General features: G+C 43.1%; 1 protein-coding gene across 3 annotated transcripts in view; it reads right to left on the minus strand.

Annotated features, from left to right (window-relative positions):
* Window positions 1-22,283, minus strand: part of dph6 (diphthamine biosynthesis 6) — a 70,261-nt gene that overhangs the window by 41,258 nt on the left and 6,720 nt on the right. For all 3 annotated transcript variants that reach the window (XM_061246988.1, XM_061246995.1, XM_061247001.1), the window contains exons 4-5: window positions 7,820-7,893; window positions 6,520-6,638 (exon numbers count right to left, since the gene is read on the minus strand). In XM_061246988.1, coding sequence (XP_061102972.1) covers window positions 6,520-6,638; window positions 7,820-7,893 — 193 coding nt within the window. The remainder of the gene's footprint in view (window positions 1-6,519; window positions 6,639-7,819; window positions 7,894-22,283) is intronic.

Consider the following 22,283-nt stretch of genomic DNA (forward strand, 5'->3'; position numbering starts at 1 on the left):
TCATTCTGCTTGATATTAACCCCAGCCCATCCCCCAACCGCTAAACGCAAATGTAGAGGGCAATGACTTCTGCTGGAGGATATGTACATATGAGGAACTATTCTAGGATCTCCCCAGTATCTATTTTTATCTATTTTAAAGGTTGGTTCCATTAAATTCACGATAATATGTGTATCTACACTGTTATTATTTTACAATTCAGTGAGTAGCCAACCGTGGAAAAACAAACAGAAGTAACCATCTCAGCCTGAAGGAGAGCTGGAACCAAAATGACAAATGAAAAAAGCCCTTCATTCTTCTGATGCCTTTACTTACATGCGACAAATAGCTCTACAAATCCTTTAATTGCTGTAAATTCATATAAGCATAAAATAAACCGTGCACTGATAACAGCAGCACAAGTCGTGCTTACTGGAATGAAACGGAATTCAAAAGTTCACTTTCGTCCAACAACCACAATGAAGGCAGTGTTCTCATCCGCCATTACGTGGCCTGACTCTACTCTCATTTACATGATCATCACATCCCTTTTCTTCTCAACCTGTTTTACAACCTGACCTAAACCCAATTACCTGCTCTCATTATGCCGCATTAAGCCCAAATAATCCCACTCCAAGCGGCCATTTGTCTGCCTCCAAGGACAGGTTCTGTGCATTTCGGAGAAATGGGGTTCCGTGTAACAAAAAGAATGTCTCGCCTTTAAAAGGATTCGATCATGTATTATCCTATAAAACTGCAATTAAATTCAGTGAACTTTCAAACTGACAGAACGACGACAAGGAAATTCATTTCAGGCCTCGCAATCCGCAAACGACTTCTTGGAAGTGTCAAGCTAGAACAGACACTAAATAAATAAATAAATAAATACACAAATAAATAAATAAAAGCGAATTACGATTTGCATTTTCTGTGAAAAGCATTTCAATGCTCACTTTATTTATAGCATACAATAAACTGTAAAAAAAATAAAAAATAACACACAAAAACAGAACCTTCTGTTCTTTTTAAACCCTTCAAGCCCTTTTTAAGCCAATGTATAACTAAAGAAAGATGTTCTCAATTTATAATCGTTTCAAAGTTCTTGTTAGACCTGCAAATCTCAAGCAATTACTGAAGCACAAAGGAATTTTTCACGTTCCCCACTTCATGAAGTGAATGTAAGAAGGAAAGAAAAAAGCTCAGAATGATCTGCCTGCTTAATTGAAAGTACTATTGCTTTTAGTTGATTCTTTGTCCTACCTCATGCATAAAGCTAAATTATAAAAAGAAAGATTTGAGATAATACCGGTGGTGAAATATCAGCCATTCATGGATATTCTTAAGATCTGACACACACCTGACAGCTTGGCTTTAATCCCTGCCTTCAGACAGAAAGAAAAGAAATTGAATTCTTGATGTGTAACATTTTAGCTTTTAAATCTTGAAATAAACATCTTCCCGCTGGAAGGTGAGTTAGTTCATCCTTTGAACAATGCACTCAAAGACCTTACTGAAAACAATAACATTTGCTATCACCCAATCTAAAGGTGAGGAAAAAGCCAAAACAACACGAGAAGATAAGATTTAGGTATATGCCAAATTTGTCTGAGTCCTTATCTGGAATTCAGAGTCCACATGTAGAATAATAGGAGATTATTCTACATGCTTTCACATCGGAAATTTAATCTTTTTATCCAATGAATAAAAACTAGTGCAATTATAACCTCATAAGATGTATATCTCTCAGTCTTCCAAGGATTTTATCCCCTGTGAACAAGTCCTAAGAGATACGACAATGGCAATAAATAGAAATATTAATGACACTATCATTTTTAATAACACAAAAGGGACATTTAACATATTCAAATGATACCACAGACTAAATCTCACTAAATGTACGGCTGAAATATTAACACTTGCCCCAAGGTGACTTAGCACTTTTAATCTCTTGAGTAACCTACCTGTTAATTAAGGTATATTGCTTTTGGAAGCCTATACCAGCTCAATGACGTACAGTAAAAATTAATTAGTCTTCCCACGGCAAAAACACAGAACGTATTTCATATTACATTTAACAGCAAGCTGAGTTGACCCGAAAAATAAATAACATTAACTATATTGTGAAGATTTAAAGCCATTCAAATGACAACCATAATTCAAATTAAGAGTGGAAACAGCAGGTATGAGCGGTTTGGAGGCAGCTCGAGATGTCCGTTCCGTTGAGCCGTCACAGTGAGGCACTTCTCACTTTCCCAGCGTTGTTTACACACTCAGTGGGATTGACAGTCACTGACAAGAATAATGCATGAATAAAAAAAACACGTAATAAAATGCCTTACCCGACACCAAGGACAATGGCGGTGATTTTGTTAGAGAAAAATGCAAGCAGTTACACAGGCATAACTGTAATTTGCGCTCGACTTAGGTTCTCGTATTGACTTTCAAACGTGATTAAATACCCCTTAAGCACAAGCTCAGTTTACTGTGGCTAATCTGGACTCTGTGAACAGGGGCCTGTTATGGAAATCACCTATGCACATAAAGAATTATAAATAAAGTGTAAGTGCAGTGGGCAGGTATCTATTTTCAGAACATTGTACACAGCACACACTTGAGTGTTTCGGTTCAGTAGGGCGAACGGTGGTGCATCTTAGACTTTAGTCGAGGAAACCAAAGATACCGCACTTACTCTGTAAGCATTTGCTCTCTTTCTCGTAATGATGTTACAAGCAATTTGTTTTGGTCAGCCTATTGTTTGGCCTAAGTCCCTGACTGTTTTGTTCTCATTTTAACAGCCTCATAACAGCTTCCTTGACTTTCATTCGCACAACTGTGGTCCTCATGTTGACAAATACCAATAACAAGGCTCCAAAGGCAACTAAAAGCCTAGAATCAAGACTAGATACTGAAAGCTTTTTTTATACCTGCACTAAGGAAGTGATTGAATACAACTGACTACTCAGAAACAGTTGAGAAGCCAACTGTCTAATTGCTTTTAGACCCCTAAAATGGGGGTACAATGTACAAACAGTAAGTAATTCCTACACGGATCTCCCAATATGAATGTAAATACCCTCAAATTAAATGTGACAGTCTGCACCTTAACCTTAAATTCATTGTTTCATTTCAAATCCAATATGCTGGAGTACAGAGCCAAAAGAACAGAAATTGTACTGTCCAAATACTTACGGACTGCACTGTAGGTATTCACTCATAATGCAAAATTCATCCACTACCTAAAACTATACACTGGCTGTAGATGAGGTTTCCATTTTGTCAGGCATGACCGGCTTCTGTTGTTAAAATGCAGAGCACCAAGTGCAAAAAACCAAGCTAACTCGAATTCTAAATCAGGCTCACTCTTTTGCATACATTGATAATGCAGTAGCAATGGTCATCTCTGCCATATAATCAGTTGTCTCGCACAATGAGCATTGCTTGTGTGTGAAATCAGCATTGCAGTTAAGAGCACAATAGTCTCTCTAGGTTTCTATGAGGGCAAAAAGAGATGATCAGAAAATGGCCCTGATTTGCTGGAGTTACTGTGTTCACTGCTGTAACTAAGAACAGCCCGAGGTGGAATGGGAGCCCCAATATAACCAAATTCACCTCTGGTTACTGTAATACATTCATTTCACACTTGGAAGCCTGCTTAGCTTTACTGTGCCCCCATTAAACCCAGACTGTTTAACGAAAGCCAGGGAAATTAAACAATGTCAAGGCCAAAGTTGTTATTTAATTGTATGCCTCACAATGTTTTACTGCCTTTCAGACCACAAACATCAACAGAACATTCCAGAACTGTTACAACTGTGCATGCCCTGAGCCACTGGAATGGCAACGAGTCTTCACTTCCTGCTGATTACAGGGTCACTTCCTGTCAAGCCATAAATCTGAGTACTTCAAACTTGCTCCTTTCTTTCTTGGCTTGAAACAGTTTCTTTACGGTTTAATTCAATACACATATAAATATTACACCAGGTTATTTGAGGAAAAATAACCATATTTGTCTCATTTTTATGAATATAACATTATTGAATGTACTAAAATATTAACATGTCTTGTCAGTCTATTCAAATCAGTCAGATACACAGCATGTCCTTTTTGTATGGTTTTATTTTTGTAATGTTTTTGACCATTGGAGATCATTGAAGTTCAATGTGTTATACCATATATCTATGTTTACAATTCCTGAAGTACTTTTTTACAATACTTCTTCATCATATGATAAACTAGCTCTTAATGAAAATATATATGTACCTGTGAAATGTTTATGAATTCCTTCCTAATTTACCAAGGTACTGAAAAGATCACTTTTGTTTTCAAAACATTGTTTTTGTATGACGCGTCAGGAATGGAATTAATTAGCTTTTTGAAGTTGTACTATAAACTGGAAAAAAAGGCTGTGAGGATTACAATATTGAGTTACACTGAATTTTAGCTGTCTTTGTCAGACTGTAAAAAAGAGTATTCAAACTCAAATTACACTGCTAATTATTGTCTGTCAGCGCCGAACGAACTGCAACATATCAAACTATGAAAACGTGTCGTGCCAAGAGCACTGGTCAGAAAGAAAACTCGTTGAGCGGGATAAGTCGTTCAGATGCATCGTAAGCCAATAAACAGCGAGTGGAGCGGTGGTGAGCGTTTGTTTTAAAAGCAAAAGTCACCCTTTACCTGGAAAGCCTGTTCTAATCTCCACCCGAGGTCTGTACAAGTAACCTTCTCCCAGGTATGCGTGGCGTCACCCAATACTTACAACAACACACCTCACTGCTTTAACCCACTCTAATGAAAGCTGCAATTATTTGAGTGGTGCCTAATAGCCCCAGAGCACTCCGACTATTCAATTCTCTCATTTCTAATTACATCAGCCTCGGGGCAGGTGAGAAACCAAGGACGATAAGATCTTACCCTTTTACCTGTAGCCAAAAAAAGAAGGAGGAGGAAAAAAACAGAAACCTGGGGTCGCTTTTCTTTCTCATTATAATCTTCAAAAATGCAGAGAATTTGCTTTTAAATGACTTTGCCTTAAGAAAAGGCTGAAAGCTCGGTGGCACTGTCAATCTTTGACTGGGCTTTGAGGCAAGGTGATTTTGTGGGGTGGTGGGAGGGTAGGGGGGGGGGATTATTCGGGGTAATTTCACCAGACTCTCGATGTTCAGAGATAGCAACATTCCTGGGTGAGACACAAAGAGGCTTTGTCTCTGTGCCCAGATGAAGGTGAGCTAAAAGGAGCTATTAGCATAATTACATCTCTCTTCTCATCCTCATTCACATAGGACAGATAAGATGTACTGTATGATCATTCATATCAAAGAAAAGTGTGGCCTCGCCAGCACTCAATACACAAGACAAGAGCAGGGCTCCCCACCTCTCCACCACCATAAAAGTGCCGGCTCTGCCCTGGAAGACATGCAAAGCTAGTAAATTGACAGCGCTGTTTGAATACGCCGCTCTCAATAATTCACAATGGAAAAAGTTTGAAGTCATATTGAAAACCTGTCTTCGATTTTAGCACTTGACACCAGTAGTACTTACTAATGAACTCCGGAAATTCAACATAATTACGCACACTCTGCCTCCTTTTTCAAACACAGAAAGGCACATTGTTAAACGTCTGTGGTGAGAAACATTTTCGCTGTTTAACACTAGGCACAATTAACATTCAAGCCATTCACAAAAGATAAAAGTGGCATGTCCTTCAAAAGACCCAAAGAATCTTTACGTCAGCCTGCAACGCTGTATGCGATGTGTCACTGCTCTACTTCGACCTCTCTTTCAACAGCTTACCCCAACAAGCATTCACTTTAATGCAAGGGAAAAAAGTGTCTGCATTGTGATATATTGTTGCAGTACTCTGGGAATAAAAAGAACTGTTAAGGAGCAATTATCATTTATCACTTTCATTGTCACGGAAAACAACTTTATTGTTAAGTAGATACAGGTAGTTATCTTCACACACCCATCCAACAAAAAAAGCTATCTCGCTTCAGCACTTCACGTAACGTGATCCACCTTTTTCCAAAAGCACCACAACGGCCAAGAACACAAAACAGGTGACAATACATTAACCTTTCTCCCTCTTGTGAAGCCATTTAAAACCTTTAAACGAGATATGCGAGATTTTAATCTGAGCTGCACGCCCCGCGTGTTTCGAGGTATGCGAAAGGCAAAAGTAAAACCCCTGCAGTCTTTTCTTCGAACACAATGAGGGCGTGCGCCGTTATTGACAGGCGTCATGGACGTGCCACGTAATCGTCTGCGGCCATTTTGTACTGCTAGATTCCCCTGTTATCTTTTGCCATTGTTCTCAACTTTGGCGCTCCCCCCCCCCCCGGCGCAAGTCTCAACAGTTTGTCTGAAGCCCCTGACTGATGCTTGTCGGCTTTTTTGTTTTTACCCCGTTCCCATGTCACGCCCCCCCCCCCCCCCCCGGCCCCGCCCCCTGACAGATGCGCGGGCGTTGCCGGGAGACGGCAGGGTGAGGGAGGGGCCGCCGACTGCTCGACCGCTGCCCCCCCCCCCCCGCGTTCTTACCGAAAGCCGCCACTTTGATGATGAGGGCGTGGACGTCACGCGACACCATCTCCCCCAGGAGGGCCTCTTGGTCGCGGCGCCACAGGTAGGCGAGGGGCTGCAGCCGGAGCCTGGTACACCTGGGGGACAGGTGGCAAAGGGGTGGGGTCGTCACGCAGGGCACGCACCGGACTGTCGCCGAACGCCGGCGGTTCAAAGGCAATTAGCGCTCTCGTTCTCTGGGCCGCCCGCCAGCAAGACGCTAGCGCGGCTCGCGGCGCGACCCCCATTGAACGCGGGAGGCCCTGTGCGAGGGGCCGTGTGTAAACGAACGCAAATGTGTAATTACGAGCGGTAATGGCACTCTCCCCGCGCTCCCCGCCTGTCGCGCGCGCAGATAGCGCAGGTAATCGGAGACGGGCCCCGGGTCCGGCCCGCTCCTTTCGCACCGGCGGCGGAGGTGTGAAGCCGCCACAATGGGAGGATGACAGCGCCGTTTGTTGATACGCGAGGCGCTCTATCGCGGCGCTGGGGGACGCCGGACGAGATGGGCTTGTCGCGGAATGTGCCGGTAGACGTGGAGGCCGGCCGCTTGACAGCGCGGGGCTCGGAGCGAGAGAGACCGTCGCTACGCGGGGCCAAGGGGTCGCATCTGCACGTCCGTCAGAGAATAACTGCGCTCTACATACTGTGTGATCTTGGGCCCAGTTTATATAAGCTCTGTGTTTATCCAACCCTGTGCTAAATGTCACTGAGTTATAAGCTGAATGAGTCAGCTTCAGCGATTTAGTCTGTATTTGTGCATGCACAGTTGGGGGACAGGACCCCACAACCTTCAGGTGTCAAACTAGAGCCTTAAGCACTACTGCAGAAAAGTGCTACTCCTCATATTATTTCCAGAGGTGGACCTGTATTACCATAATTACCACAATTCTTCAGTCAGGAGTTCAGTGAAATCAGTTCGCTGAATTAAAGAGCGAAAGACAGATGGCAGACTTTTATTTTCTGGCCCATGGACTTTCCACCTCTGACAACCCATTTCTGAGTGTAACTGATTGGTGAAGCAAAAGCTGGGCTTATATAATAATAATAATAATAATAATAATAATAATAATAATAATTTGCTATTTATTTATCGATGAACAATGCAGGGTTAAGGGCCCAACAGCTGTGCAGATCTTATGATGGCTACACTGGGGCTTGAGCCTCCCAGGTCCCTTAGCCACTAGGCTACAGGCTACCTATGTCTTTCTGTTGAGTTGTAAAACATAAAGAATTGAAAGGCGTTTGCCAGGGTAGAGATAAGTAGTGGTCTGCTTACACATTTTCCACCCGGACTCTTTGGTAGTCTGACAGAATGGCTCCAACGGACACGGCTTCAACTCCTTCTTTTTCCTGGCAGAAGGGAACAGGGGAAATTCTGCAGGAAACTTCACAACACATTCATATCAAACAGATCATTACCACCAACTCCATTTTCATCATCTTAACAGTTCGGTGATGTTGCCTTGAAAGGTCATCCAGAGCTTGTAAAGTGCTGCCATCAACCTGTCAATATTTCATTTTCATAAATAGAAAGCCCAAGCTTATTTTTTTCATACTTTTCGAATCAATAACCTAAGAAAGCGTGAAAATGTATTTATTTAGCAATTTATACAAAGTAGCAAATGGCACCCATGCAAATGGCACCTGTATCACAATTTTGCATGTAATAAAAATGTCCAGTTTTTCCACTTTCCAATCTCTCACTTTCCATGGGACACACAATCACTCTCACACTCTCTCTCTCTCTCTCTCTCTCTCACACACACACACACACACACACACACACACACACACACACACACACAAGCACACGGATGCACACACGCACACACACACACACAAACACACACACACACACATGCACACAGAAACACGCACACATGCCACACACAGACAGAGTCTAAGAAAACAGGCTTCTCTGCGACACGTCTTTTCCTCCATCAGATAAGCAGTGGGGATGTTTACACAATAATGGTATCAAGGCCTTCCTGGCCCTGCAGACATCCCCTCAGGGTGAGCCTACCTCGCCCTGGCTGTGCTGTTTCTGGAGTCGGCAGCAGAACAACAACACCAGACCGGGCCTGCTGTTAATCTGCCAGGGCAGAGATGGGCCTACGCCACATCCCCATGCCCCTACTCCTACCCTATACCTCTGCCTCTGCCTATACCTGCTCACCTGCGGTACCAGACTATCCTCACAGCCAGGAAAATAGCCAATCGTGCACCTGGATCGTGCCATTCGGTTAAGATTTAAAAGTGTACTATTTTCAGAGGTAGTTCCAATGCGCTGTGTAATGGTTTGGCTATTAGGGGTGTTGAGCAGGCCTGAATGTATGCTCAAAAGACAATGGGTCGATCTTGCAATAACAGGCTGTTCTGCCTTGCAGACACCTTTCAAAATACGACCGGAATCCTGTTTACACGAGTCAGTCAGGAGAGCGTGGCGGGACTGAGCACGTCGTGAACTGAACGTCACTCAGGGCAGAAGATTAGGCCTGTCATCCACACGCACTACCTCATATCAATTCTATTTGGAAAGACCTCAGTCAAGACATTTACGGTTCAGTGATTCCTGTTTTCACCACCATGTAGTCAAGCAACAAAGAAAACAGCCTTTTTTTCTCTCAACTGCGTTTGCCATCTAGATTGTCTTGTGTGCACACAGTCAATATTTTAACATGGGTCGAGTAGGTAGAGGTTGGATTACTGGATTTCAGTTAAGTTCTCATTAAAATACATTAGTGTTGTCTTAATTGAACTCAGCTAAGCAGTTCGCCTAGTTAGCTAACATGTTCTAATGCTGCACTGTTCATTGCTACTGCCAGTTCTAACAATCACACAGCTGAAATTGTTTAAATTGAAAACTAATATTCATAACATGTATGATCATTCCAGCCTCTTCTCGAAGAGCTGTAACAGTGCTTTTTGCCTACACCACATATGACAAGTAAATAAGAATTAATTACTTAATTTAAATTCTAATTCCTTCGGAATAAACTTTGCTACATTCTGCTACTGTTAAGATAAAAGTAGTAAGCATATTGGACACTGACCATTTATAATAACTGGTATACAATAATAATAAATAATGCTTTCAACACACACATCAGCATATAACATAACTCAGTATGATACAAAAAAATTCCAAGAGGACCCCTTAGTACAACTAACTACAAAGCCACGATGAAAACATTTACAGTCAGAAAAGTAGAAGGGATCTATAAAATCTATAGAATCCCACTGCTGTGTGGCTCATCCTGTTCAGGGGCTGTTCTAGTGGTTCATGGATGGCCCCACGGTTTGGTACTGAATCAGGACTGAGCATCTGATAGGGCATCTGCAAGTTCACCTGCTGAACCTGATATGAGTTCGATTTTTCCACACAGAGTGGACACTGAGTGGAATGGCTTGCCAGGGCATGTAGTGGAGGCAGAAATTCTGGGCTGACCAAGACCCGGCTTGATATGGGGCTAGGTACTATCTAGATTTTAGGTAAACGACATTAGGTACACTTCAATGGTAGGAAAGGGTGAGCATTGCTGGGTTTAATGTCCTGTTCTCATAATTATGTCATGTTATGTTATGAAGCGTCTTCATCCGACTCAAGTTTGGGTGACTCTTTAACTGCGGGACAATGAAAAGTGGTAGCTAACATCGCATGTTTGTCTGTGCTCTCCCGAATCACCAGTTAAAAAAATACATGACTGCCCATTCAAAAAATGTGAGAGAAAAAAGGAGTAAAAGTCTTAAAAATACCCACAGAGGAAAAGCTGGTTAATCCCGGATCAAGGTGAATGAGCATGGACAGCTGAGATGTCAACATCCCCCCCATTAAAAGCCACTGAATTCAGATCAAAGACAGCGCTGGATGCACGTTTTCCCCCCAGAGCTGACTTCATGCAATAAAGGCTCTGAGGTATTTTCATTGGCGACGTATAGAATCCGTAGTGATTTCACAAAATGAGTCTTACCAAAACTGTAAAAACCGCACAGACCAGCTCAAAGGGAGACACTGGATTCTACAGCGGTGACAAAACCAGCTCCGCGCCAGCCTCCGGTGCTCTGTCCAAGCATAGCCCGGGCCTTTACTGCTCTTAAAAATAAACCTTATTCTGTGTTTCCGACCGGTATTCCACACCAATACCACAATCGTCTGGAAAGTGCATCGCTACTGAGAACTCCTATTATCCCAGGGCGGGACAGCCAACTTATAATATGGAATTTTCGCAGCTCAGCCTGCACTGAAACTGTGTTGTTTAGGTTCAGAGTATGGCCTGTAATGAGTTACTGTCTTCCGAAAAAAGCATGGTACTCTTGAACGTGGCTTAAAAACATTCATCAGATGATTAACAGAGGAGATTAAGGTGTAAAGTTTAATAATGAGGCCTTCTAGGAACCATGGTAACCATTTCTTACCATGGTTACACGTCCGTACATAGTGTATAAGCCCTAATGACGACAATATGGGTGCGCTATAGTAATACTCTATCGCACACATTAAATATTAATATAATAGCTTCCGTGTGCATCTGAACACAAACAGTAATGTGTGCTTTATATGATGTATTCTGCCCAAAGAGAGGGAGTTATCAGTCCCTCTCTCTTTAAGAAGAGTGGCATGAATGCAACAGCCTGCAGGTTCATTAGTATATTACATGGGCTGTAATTATAAACAGGGCCAGTGCTACATGGATGAATGTGGAGGTTGCCAGTAAATTACCTTGTAGCCATTATAAATTTCCCAAGCTACTGGTCCTTAAGATAACCCTCTCCCTGTGGTCCTTCCTGCAATTTTTCTCTGCCTGATAAACATGCTGATTAAAAGGAGCGCTGTGTAAACCTTTGATACTTTTTAAATGAAATCCATGCCCTGCCTGGGGGCTGTGGCTGCTTTCAACACAACATGTCAGCTAATCAGATAATGAATATATATGTATGTATGTATGTATCAGGGACAGGGGTACACAGCAGCCCCAGGCAGGGCTGAGGATGGGGGGGGGGGCTATGGTGTGTGTCTGTGTGTGTGTGTCCATATTCACCACAGTATCAAGTGTGAGAGATAAGGCCGGAATTACCAACAAACAGCACACACACGCCGCAAATGCACACACAAATACATCCCTGCACACAACACGCACACACACGCACACACACGCACACACACGCACACACACACACACACACACACACACACAAGCATATCCACATGCCGACACCTCATACATGAATACACACAGACACACACACTCAAAAAACATAAACGCATACACAACAACATTCCAAAGACAGTGTATGTCACGAAATTGCACACTGTACATGAAATTAAATACAAGAGTATAGGCAGGTATCAAGTAAACGTTTCGAAAGTCTAACTGCTGTAACATGTCTCTAACCTTGTCATTGATTGCTTTCCTGTTCCAGAATTTTTGTAGGCCTTGCACCAAAGCCAAAGAATAAATAAACCAAACATCTAAGGTATGATGTCACGGTTATTTCAGTATAAAGAATGCCCACATAATATGTTGTCTTAAAATCCCTGTGCAAGTTCAATATGAAGGCTATTACTGCAGGCAAGTGCAAGTGAACAAAGCAACGAGTGATTTTAAAGTATGTAGGATGTCTACTACCACACAGATTATTAGATTAAACACAGTTGACTTCCTATTATTGGCACTGAAAGTCTCCTTTCCATTGATGCGAATACTTTTCATTTTCATGCATCTTCAGAGACTTCATTAACTGACTAAGTACAAGAGTTTTTAATGGCCATTCAGAAACAGCAGAAACTCCTGTCACTAACCTGTATCTAAAAGAGGTTACAACGTATTTTATTTTATTTTATTAGTCTATATTAATGTCAACGAAACACCGGAAGGTGCCCACTTGACAACCCCTGTGAAATGCTAGCATTAGCACCCTGGCTGATGTATAATATTGTTTCTTGCCTGGATATTTGGTTGATCGGAACCGTGCTGGTTTAGGAACATCTGAGCTGGGCCTTTATGCACAGCCCCCCAATTATAAGCATGAAGAAATTACCATCACATTCTGTGTAATGTAACATGTTGACAGGTCGATTGCTGCTATTGGACTGAGGGTGAGAGGCAGGCAATCCCACTGTTAAAACAGAGTCTTCTCTCTTATATTTTCTTTCCTTTTGGATGCAAGTTAAAAGCCAAAAACATCAATCAACCACCTGACAGCTGGCATCACTAAGAGCCGGAAATGTGGTTTGTGATTTTGTAAAAAACTGGGGTTTTTTTCTGACCGACGACAAGTATTTAGAAAAAAAGTGTACACAACTGGTTTCTTTTTTAAACTCATCGACCCACAAACACGGCGTTCAAGTGTGTTGAGACATCACTGGTTGTTTCATATTACCCTTCCTGTTCGACAGGCCTTTCTTATCCTCACCACCGCGTCTGTCACCAGCTCTTCTAATGACTAATGAACTTTAAAGCCTTCCAAAGTCTCATCTTTCAAAAGGAGCCACCGCAAACCAGTCTCCACTAATAACCACCTCTGCGTCCTCAAACGTACGCATCTAATCCACTTCATGAATATTATAGAATGATTTCAGTGTAGTCTTGAGCTGATTAAAGTGGAGTAGGAGGTTAGCTGGCCTGTGGACAAATGAGCGTATTTGAAAAGAAAGGGATTATTAAAATAGGTGCCTTGTAGTGGCAGTGTTTTCTGATGATGAGTTAATCCTAAAATGGAGGCATTTCCCTCAAGCCTATCAATTCCTAAGCAGAAAAAAATTGCAGGAGGACAACAGAACAGGGCCAGAGTACTGTACGGTCTTCAGAACGACAGGGTCATCTCATTCTAAACTTGGCAGGGACAGTCTTGGGTAGATTAAATAACAAAAAGGCATGTTCTTCCTCTCTGGTTTAAAAAGACTGACGCAGACATGGGGTGGCATGGGAGAAACCGTCTCTAAAAAGAGGCATCCTTCAATAACAATGACGTCGGCGATGTTAGGTCGGAAGTTCAGGAGTTAAATCATTATTAGAAAAGTAATAATAGTAGTCGCCGTCAACTCCCACCATTGTGAGGAAAGGGGAAACTTTCTCACACTGCTCTCCTGCTGCACATTACAACTCCTAGACCGTTTTGCAAACAAAAACTTATTAGCTTAATGCTTCGGAAAAGGTTATTTTTGGATGCCGCCTTTGTTATTGTCCCCTTTTAACTGCTACCGAGAGACTACAGTAAGAGGAGACGATCGTTATTTTCTAATGTACTTTGGACAATTGAGCGGCTTGAATTTCACAAATTCCACAAATACTTTCTCATCCTCTGTGGGAATGTCAGGAAGAATAATCGCGAGGGGGGGGGAATTCATAAATCTGGGAAATGGCTATTCCAGGGGCTTTCCTTGTATTTCATTCATATTATGCCATTATGACATTTTCATTTCATACTGATGGAAATATTTGTCTGTGATATTTATAGTTTGCTAATGCCTTTACAAGCATGCCTAGCAGACTGTGATGAAGTTGGCGACGCATTCCATAAAAAGTTTGTGATTCATATCAGGCGGTGTGGCGTTTTTACTGTGAGCACGGTGAGGACCTCGGGGGAAATGCTAAGCTACGCTAAAAGTAATCTAAATCCACACAAATCTCTTTTAATAAACTCATATACGCAATTACAGGTAAAGTGTGAATTATTGTCCTGCGCAGAAACATTTCGGCAGATTGCCTTTAGTGCCTGTGGACGGTCTGTCAAAGCAAAATAAAATTTCTCAACACACTGAAGCATTTGGGTTAAGTGTATGATTCCTTTGAAAGGCATGCCCATAAAAGCATCTGATCATATGGCCATTGAGAAACAAGCAGCCCACATTGGCCCCCTTTCCCCCCATCCTTCTCATGTCCCTACACTGCACCCAGCTGAAGGGACCATCTGTGAAAAGCTCTCGGCACACACACATCAACAACTCTCTTTAAAGCACTGGCCTTATTCTATTACTGAATATATTATACAAATGTATCCACTGCATATGCTTACCTGCACAGAGCTGGAAGGACACAGTGATGGAGAACATATACACCTGTATGTTCAGGTATTGAATAATACTGAGATGCAAAATGATTGGGCAAGGGTATTAGTCTAATATGAATTGCAAAATCATTTATAATACTGAACCTATAACTGAAAAGTCTGATGATTAGTCCAAGCGCAGAAAAACAGGAAGATATGAGGTTGCTCTGGGACCTTGAACTTTGACCTTGTGATCCAAAAATCAATAGGGTTATGGGGAGATTATGAGGATAGAATTTAAATATAATACACGAAATACACGCATAAATGGACAGTTCAGAACACAAACATTTGTGACAGAACATTAAAACACCTTTACTTCAATCATTTGCACAAAAATCTGTTAATTTGGTCCTCTTGCATAAATATAAAAAAATATACTTGTTCACATAGATATTGAATGACTCCTTGATAATATATAGATTGTGAGATCACAACCACCCATTTTTATCCACTGAATGATCTCTGATAGCTATTTCCATGTTTTTGAATAACCACATTCAGGTTAAGATAAAATACACTATGCACTGCACAGGTTAACATAACTGTTTCCATTCAGGTCAATTCAAAATGGCGGTTTGTGTTTCTGTCAAAGGCCTGACCCAGGATCCATTCCAGCAGTGCTTGAGGTCAACGACCCCTCACACAACTCTGGCGCGGCAGTTGTTAATACAGCCAACCGGAGTAGTGCTTGCAGATTTCAGCTTTTTTTTTTTTTTTTTTTTGTGACACCATTTTATTTACAGTCATTCCGTGGTAGCTGGAATGCTAATGAAACGTGTAAACCGAAGAGGAATGATTATTTCGCTGCTCATCTGCATAATTTTGCATACACTTCTGAGAGCTCTTTTGTCTTTCCTGATTGCCATTCTCAAATTTGAGTTCATTTCTCGTCAGGTTGGCACTGGCGAAGTCGCAAGTAATTAGAATCTGAATGTAGTTCGAGAATAATGCATTTTTCGGAAGTGTTTTTAAATCAACTAATTTGTGAGAATCAAGGGTATAATGTGAGGACTTAATCTCGCTACGTAAATACTTTAATGAGCAGCATTTACCCAAACACACAGAAAGGCACTCTAACTCCTACCCAGTGTGCAATATTACTGTGTACCTCTAGACCCAACAACAGCAACTACAGGGAAGATCCACTAAAACACGCACCTCCACACAGGGACGTCACACTGGGGGGGGGATAGTGGAACTGGGAACCCAGGGCCCCATTGCAGGGAGGGCCTAGACGAAAGTTTCCTTTGGCCCACAATTGTAAGGGGGCCCACAGAGACTGCATATGCACAGGGCCCACAACTTTGTGCTACACCACTGCCTACACACGCACACACGCACGCACGCACACACACACACACACACATACACACACACACACACACACACACACACACACACACACGCATAGACATGCACACAAACACACACCATGTCCATCACTGGGGGAACAGTCAGAAAAGGCATCTAGTTTTGGTGCACAAGCCAGTACAGGTGTGAATCTAGCTGGATCATTAGTCAGCTAGCAATGGGGTACCCTTGGAATATAATTATCCACGTTCCCAAAAGCACTATTCATACCTACAAAACAAAAACAGAGTTTTCTTGGCAGCACTGTTTATTTATTAGCAGCATGACTAAATAACATCCGTCTGATTTCTCATCTGAAAGCACACTGCCCCAGTAAACCTGTACACTTCCAATTAGCTTGTTTCTGGCCACAGCCGTCATATCTGAAAGAGGGCCGAGAGACATGTTTTGGCCGGGGCCAAGGTCCACCGAGGTAGCGGGAGTGTGACAAAAACCACAGCTGTGTAGAGGTACGGCCAAACCCAGGCTAGCCCCAATGACCTACGGAGGGACAAACACACGGGCTGAAACCTCCGGGGCATACGCTATAAATGCCTGGCTTGTCCGAGGGAATGATACTGCATGAAAAGCAACACTGTTGTGAGATGCTGATATGTTCACATTGTCCCTATGAGCCAGCCCAGATGCTGTAAGGTACCGCCCTGTGCCAAACACAGCACCGCTCAATCGCACACATTTTATTATACTGTACCTTTTAAAAATCATACACATAAGCGTAGATATTAAGCATCTCTTTGAAAGGACTTCATCTGGCCAGCTTTCGAGCTTAACCATTCAAATAAATGCTGAAGGAATCCCAATAAGGCCAATCTACATAAAATGTCTAAGATGTCTCGGCCTCCTCGTCCGAGGCATTCACAATGACCAGGAGCAGGTCAGTCAAAAGCTCTCTGTCTTTCAGAATGTGCCCCATTTCTCTAGTGTAAGACAGGAAAAGCATTAATGAAAATATACTGCTCTTAGACCCTCTTAGACTCAACCCTCTTAGACCTGCAGCCATATCAATGGAAGTACTTAGCCCCATGCAGTCATTAACTCTTATTACTAATTGTTGAATTCATTAAACGAAATCCCCAAACGTCTCGCATGAAAATAGATGTACTCAACTGAATTATAAAAATGTCAGAGCTCAGACAATTAAAAGCTCAAAAACCAGTCCTACAAAAGAGAGAAAAGAACAATTAGGTTCTATTTTAAGGCAGTTTATGGGATACACTCAGCAATTACAAATTCATACTTCTTGGTTAGAACATCTATAAGTAGTTCTTAGGGATTTATTTATGACTGCACACGAGTGAGAAATTAAATATTGAACATAGTTATAGACACCTTATAGCTTTTGTCTATTATTATTAGATAAACGTCCTGATCTTAAACATTTTTCTTCCTTCACATTTCAGTTCCGCGCTTCGCTGAACACGTCTGTCGATGGAAACAATGCAATTAAGAACCCACACAATATTCAAAATCATATTTCACACGTTAATTTATGAGTCCTCGGAGAGGCAGCAGTAAACTCCAGAACTTGAGTCACAGACTAAAACCCCGAAGGCACCTCACAATAGCAAAGTGTGCCATCGCAGCTCACAAAATGCCTTCCTCACTTTCGCTATATTGGCCTTTAAACCTAAACGTCTTCCTATTAAAGAAACATCCCCGTGTCCACATCACTTTTATAATGTAACGTTTTCCGTGGACAAGTCAAAAACAAAAATATTAATTTCGCTCACCAATTTCCTCCCTGTATAAAACGACACATTAACACGACGTACATAAGGCGACATTCACACCATACGATTTCCTTTACACTCAAAAAAATGTTTACATACTGCCCTATACGGCTTGCCGCTCCTCTGCGACGGCGGCATTACAATGCGGGACGTCTGCGCCGCCAAATTAATTAAAGTGCCTTGAATGACAGTTTGCTCAAGGGCACGCGGGGCTGGGTGACACGGCGCGTCGTTGTCACACCGCCGGCCCTCTCAGACTCCGCATCCGTCAACAGCCGCCTCGACGCGACATGATTTTAATGGCCCCTCCATTACGCGGCCTCTCCGCGGCGTAATAGGATTGTTCTCCGCCGCGCGGCAGACGCGGGGCCCCCGCCGTGTCCATGTACACCGGGTCGCGCAATTTCTGCTTAATAAAATTTCGAAACACTCTGGGGCACGTCGGGTATGTCACGCCGTCTCTGAAGTGACAGGGCCGACCGCACGGTCTGAATAAAAACCGAGCCTCTTTTATTTGTTTTATCGGCCTCATTATTATTCTTCCTCCCCAGAAGACGCCCTTTCTCCCTCCCGGGTGACTGCTGCACCTCCAGCAGGAGCGCTGCGTTATGATAAGATGCGGGGCGGTGGCTTAAGGACCGTACAGGACCGGAGGGTACGAGTTTGAATACCGGGTGACCCGGAAAAGGAGGGAAAAAAAATAAAAAATAGAAAAAAACACACAGAAGGCAGTGTAGGATGTGACGGGGAAGTGGTTCGGATACGCGCGAAGAAAAGAAAGTTTTCTACCGCTGTTTTGTGTTGCTTTGAGGATTTCAGCTCCTTGGGTTTTTAGCCACATTCTCCGTGGCGCGGCCGTTGAGAGACGGCCCTCTTCCTTTGTGCGCGTCGGCCAGCTGACGGCGTGACTCACCACGCATCACTCCTCGGCGCCGAGGAACAACAGAGAGGGCCCTGCCAAGAGCGGAGCTCTCATGCGCCTTTACCAGCACTTGGCGGAACCAGGTGAGCGAGTGAGTCAGTGTCTTCGGGAACCGCCGGGCACTCAAGGCCTTTTCTGCAGGTGTCAGCCGACGTGCTGTTAGTCGAGTGGGAAAATGACAACCCGAATCGACCCGCAGGCACCCGCCGCCGACAACGACCCGGCCCGGACGCCGTTTGACAACAAGCCCGGTTCCAGAGCTCAGGAAGGACCTTTCCACACTTACCTTGGCCGCGTCGGTGGAAAGAAAAAGTTGTTTCTGTGCAGCCGGCAAGTGTGGGCGAGATACACGCCACCACCTCCGTGATTCATTTCACTGACAGGAGTGCTTTCGCAGATAGAGGTGCGCATAAATATGCCACGCGACGCAGCTGCAACGGGCAGAAATTCATCAGGTTAAAAAAATTGAGGGATTAACGTTTCACGGCGTTTCCTCTTTAAATATATATCGCTACATAAACAGTGGGTTATAGACTGCAGAATGGTAAATGGCTGGAACTAAACCAAGCACAATGTGCCGTGTTCGGCGTAAAATGCACGCAGTGTTTTAAATAAAAATAATAGTAAATTTTCAATAGACGTCTATCGACAAGAAAAACACCACTCTGAACCCTAGAGAGGCAGGGTGAAGTACCAGCTCTCTTTGATAAAGACGCAAGTGGACACTTCCGAAAGAGGGGACAGAAATAAGAGCAAAAGAATGACTATGATCCAAGATCGTCTGTTTATACATTCAGTAGTGGGCACTGCAAGCCCGTCCATACCACATAAATGTGAGGTAACCCATCCAAAATGGCAGCTGGCGCACACAGACAAGGCAACCACCAAACTCGTGACATCACTGTATGCTGTGTGTTTGGCAAGTATGGAAAAATACGCCCGTATATTTTCCTGTGGTAAAGTTTCCTTTTGTTGGAAAAGGTGAACCTTTAAGGGTCTGCCAGCGAGAGCCTGCTGGTCTGCCAGAGGCTTCCAGGCCTTGTAGTAACCGCTCGCCACCGCAACCGGTGTCAGACACTTTTCACGGCCGATTGCAACATTTCCACCCACTCTGGCGCATGCGGACGCAATCCCGTCGAGGTTCGGCGGAAAACCAGACAGGAACCGTACGAGTGCTTGGGCCCAGCCATTCGCCACGGCTGGCCTCCAACATCATCACACACACACACAAAAAAAAGGCCTTAATACAGGTTTTACACACTCTCCAGACTCTCGCACTGTTTTTCTAATGCCGGTTATGGCTTTAGCTGCAGGAGGCGTGGGGCAGCCGCAAATTTTTCTCTCAGGAAAGCTTTCCAGGCAGAAAATAAAAGTCAGCTTAATTTGGAAGTGACAGTGGGAGTCGGCCGAGTGCCGTTTCTCGCTCGTCCGCTCGAGCTTTGAGGGGAAAAAAACACACTCGGACCTGGCTGACGACAGCATCTGTGAGAAAAAAAAGGTGAATGGCTGCTTCACAGGGGGACTCCAGCGCAGAAACTGTCTGTTTGGCAGTGGGAGCTCGCCGTGTTTTTGTCTTTCTGCGACGGCTGTTGATATTGGACCGTCCTGCTTTTTGAATGCCTGATATTATTAGCCCACTCTTTTTTTTTTATTTGTGCCCTGGTTCCCAGAGCTGCTTTCTCCATCAGACAGCGAGGAGGGCCCCGGCTCCCTGTTACTGCTTGTGTGCTCACCTCTGTGCCACCATCACAGAATACATCTCTGTCATTGTGATTTGCGATCTTCAGACAAGGCCGGCTCTGTCCTTGGGTAGCACGGTGTCCGCAATTCCGGTTTTTACAACGCCACGCCGCGCCGGTCTGGTTTTCCCGTGACTTCAAATCAGATACGATATCTGCTCAAGTTACCGATCCTGTATACATTCAGTTGTAAAAAAAAAAAAAATGTACCTAAGAAAAAAATACAAATAAAAAAACTAAACTAAATCAGACAACGAGAAGCCAGTCCAACACAAATTCTCAACTGTCAGCAGGGAGTCGCTGCATTATTAAGAACAGCGTGCAAAAGAAAATATTAGCAGAACCTGGCTATGAGAGATCAGATGCAAATAACTGTTCGCTACGTGAGCTATTCGTCTGGGTTGCTGGTTTTGTAAAAATCTCTCTCTATCAGAACAATGTTCAACCAGCACTGCTTATGCCCTTGGCAAGCTGAGATAAGGCTATCTGTTTCCATCATCACTAAACAAGACTGAGCAAAGTACATTAGGCACAAAAATACAAACAAATTACAAAGGCTTTAGGCGAGGCGAAGCTCTTTATCTAATGTTTGTAGGACTGTTCGCATTCGAGGGAAATGTTTCTGTGTCTAATAGATCCTGTCCCGACACTCCACACCAAGGGAAAACAACAGAGGCTGTTATCTGTAGCAGGACGCTATCCTTCCTCCTGTGCAAAACAACCAGAGAGCAGAGAGAGCAAACCCCCATTCCACCACCCTGGTGAACACAACCGCGCTACTGAAACCCCTTCAACCACAAGAAGGGCTGCTGCTCTGTGTTATGCAAAGGCAAGACTGTCGGCCTAAAAAAACCACCACAGAAATCTAGCTTCGACAAAGTGCTATAAAAATGTCACAAATGGCAAAGTGCTGTAAATGCTGTAAATACAAGGAACTACTGTATATTTCCAGTAATAAAATAAAACGCAGCCAAAATTTTAGACTAGGCTTGCTGTGAATATAAGCAAGCGTATTTGTTAAAAAAATAAATATGGTTACAAAATAGTAATTTTTTGTGAGAACTAAAAATTCGAATAAAATGCTACTATTTTTTGCATAGTGCACATTAAAGTTTGATGGAAGTGTAAGAACCCCCCCCAATATCAAATACAGGAATGGTATAGTATAAGTGTTTCACTGGCTATATTTTTTATAGTCTTTTTTTGTCAAATAAATAAAATAATAGAAATAAGATTCAAAATATAAGACTAAACTGCTACTTGATACGGACTTATTTGATCGGTTTTTGAAGAGTGTACAGTGTGTTTTTCGACCCCTACTAATCACACACATCCTCAGCGTAGCCTTGCAACTTATGACTTATGAATTAACCCTGTTTTTGGGGGGGGGGCTTTTTTAAAAGAAAAATCCATTTCTTTTTGTGTATGGAGTAATACGGCAGTAATCAGGGCGGGTTTGCTTTTCTGACGGTGCTGTGAAGTGCTCTTAACACCTCCACACATGATCGATAAACGCGTCTCTGGTTTCGTAGACGTATCGCCTCTGCCCGCCTCGCAGCAGGGGGTATCACCGGGACACCTGCAGGAGGAATGCCTTCAGAAGGTTCCGGATAAAAGTTCCCAGCAATAGAGGGACGACCTAAAAAAGAAACAAAACACGAAATGTTTGGGCTCGTGTTCCTGAATCTATGGAGACCCTGGCCCAGTCTGCTGACGTTGATAACGGAGTAAAATCCTGTAGTCGGGAAACTAAAACTGAAGAAACTTTTGTTTGTGTTTTGTGAAGGTGGAGTGAGCTCATTTACGGTTCTTCTATATTTTTAAATCTACAAAGAGCCCATTTATAGCTCTCCAATATTTCCTTGAGACGTGTGAGAAAAAAAAATGAATTGCATGATTACTTTTGTGATGCACGCTGTCATATAA

This window comes from Conger conger, chromosome 1, assembly GCF_963514075.1.
Source record: "Conger conger chromosome 1, fConCon1.1, whole genome shotgun sequence".
In the NCBI taxonomy this organism is placed as follows: Eukaryota; Metazoa; Chordata; class Actinopteri; order Anguilliformes; family Congridae; genus Conger; species Conger conger.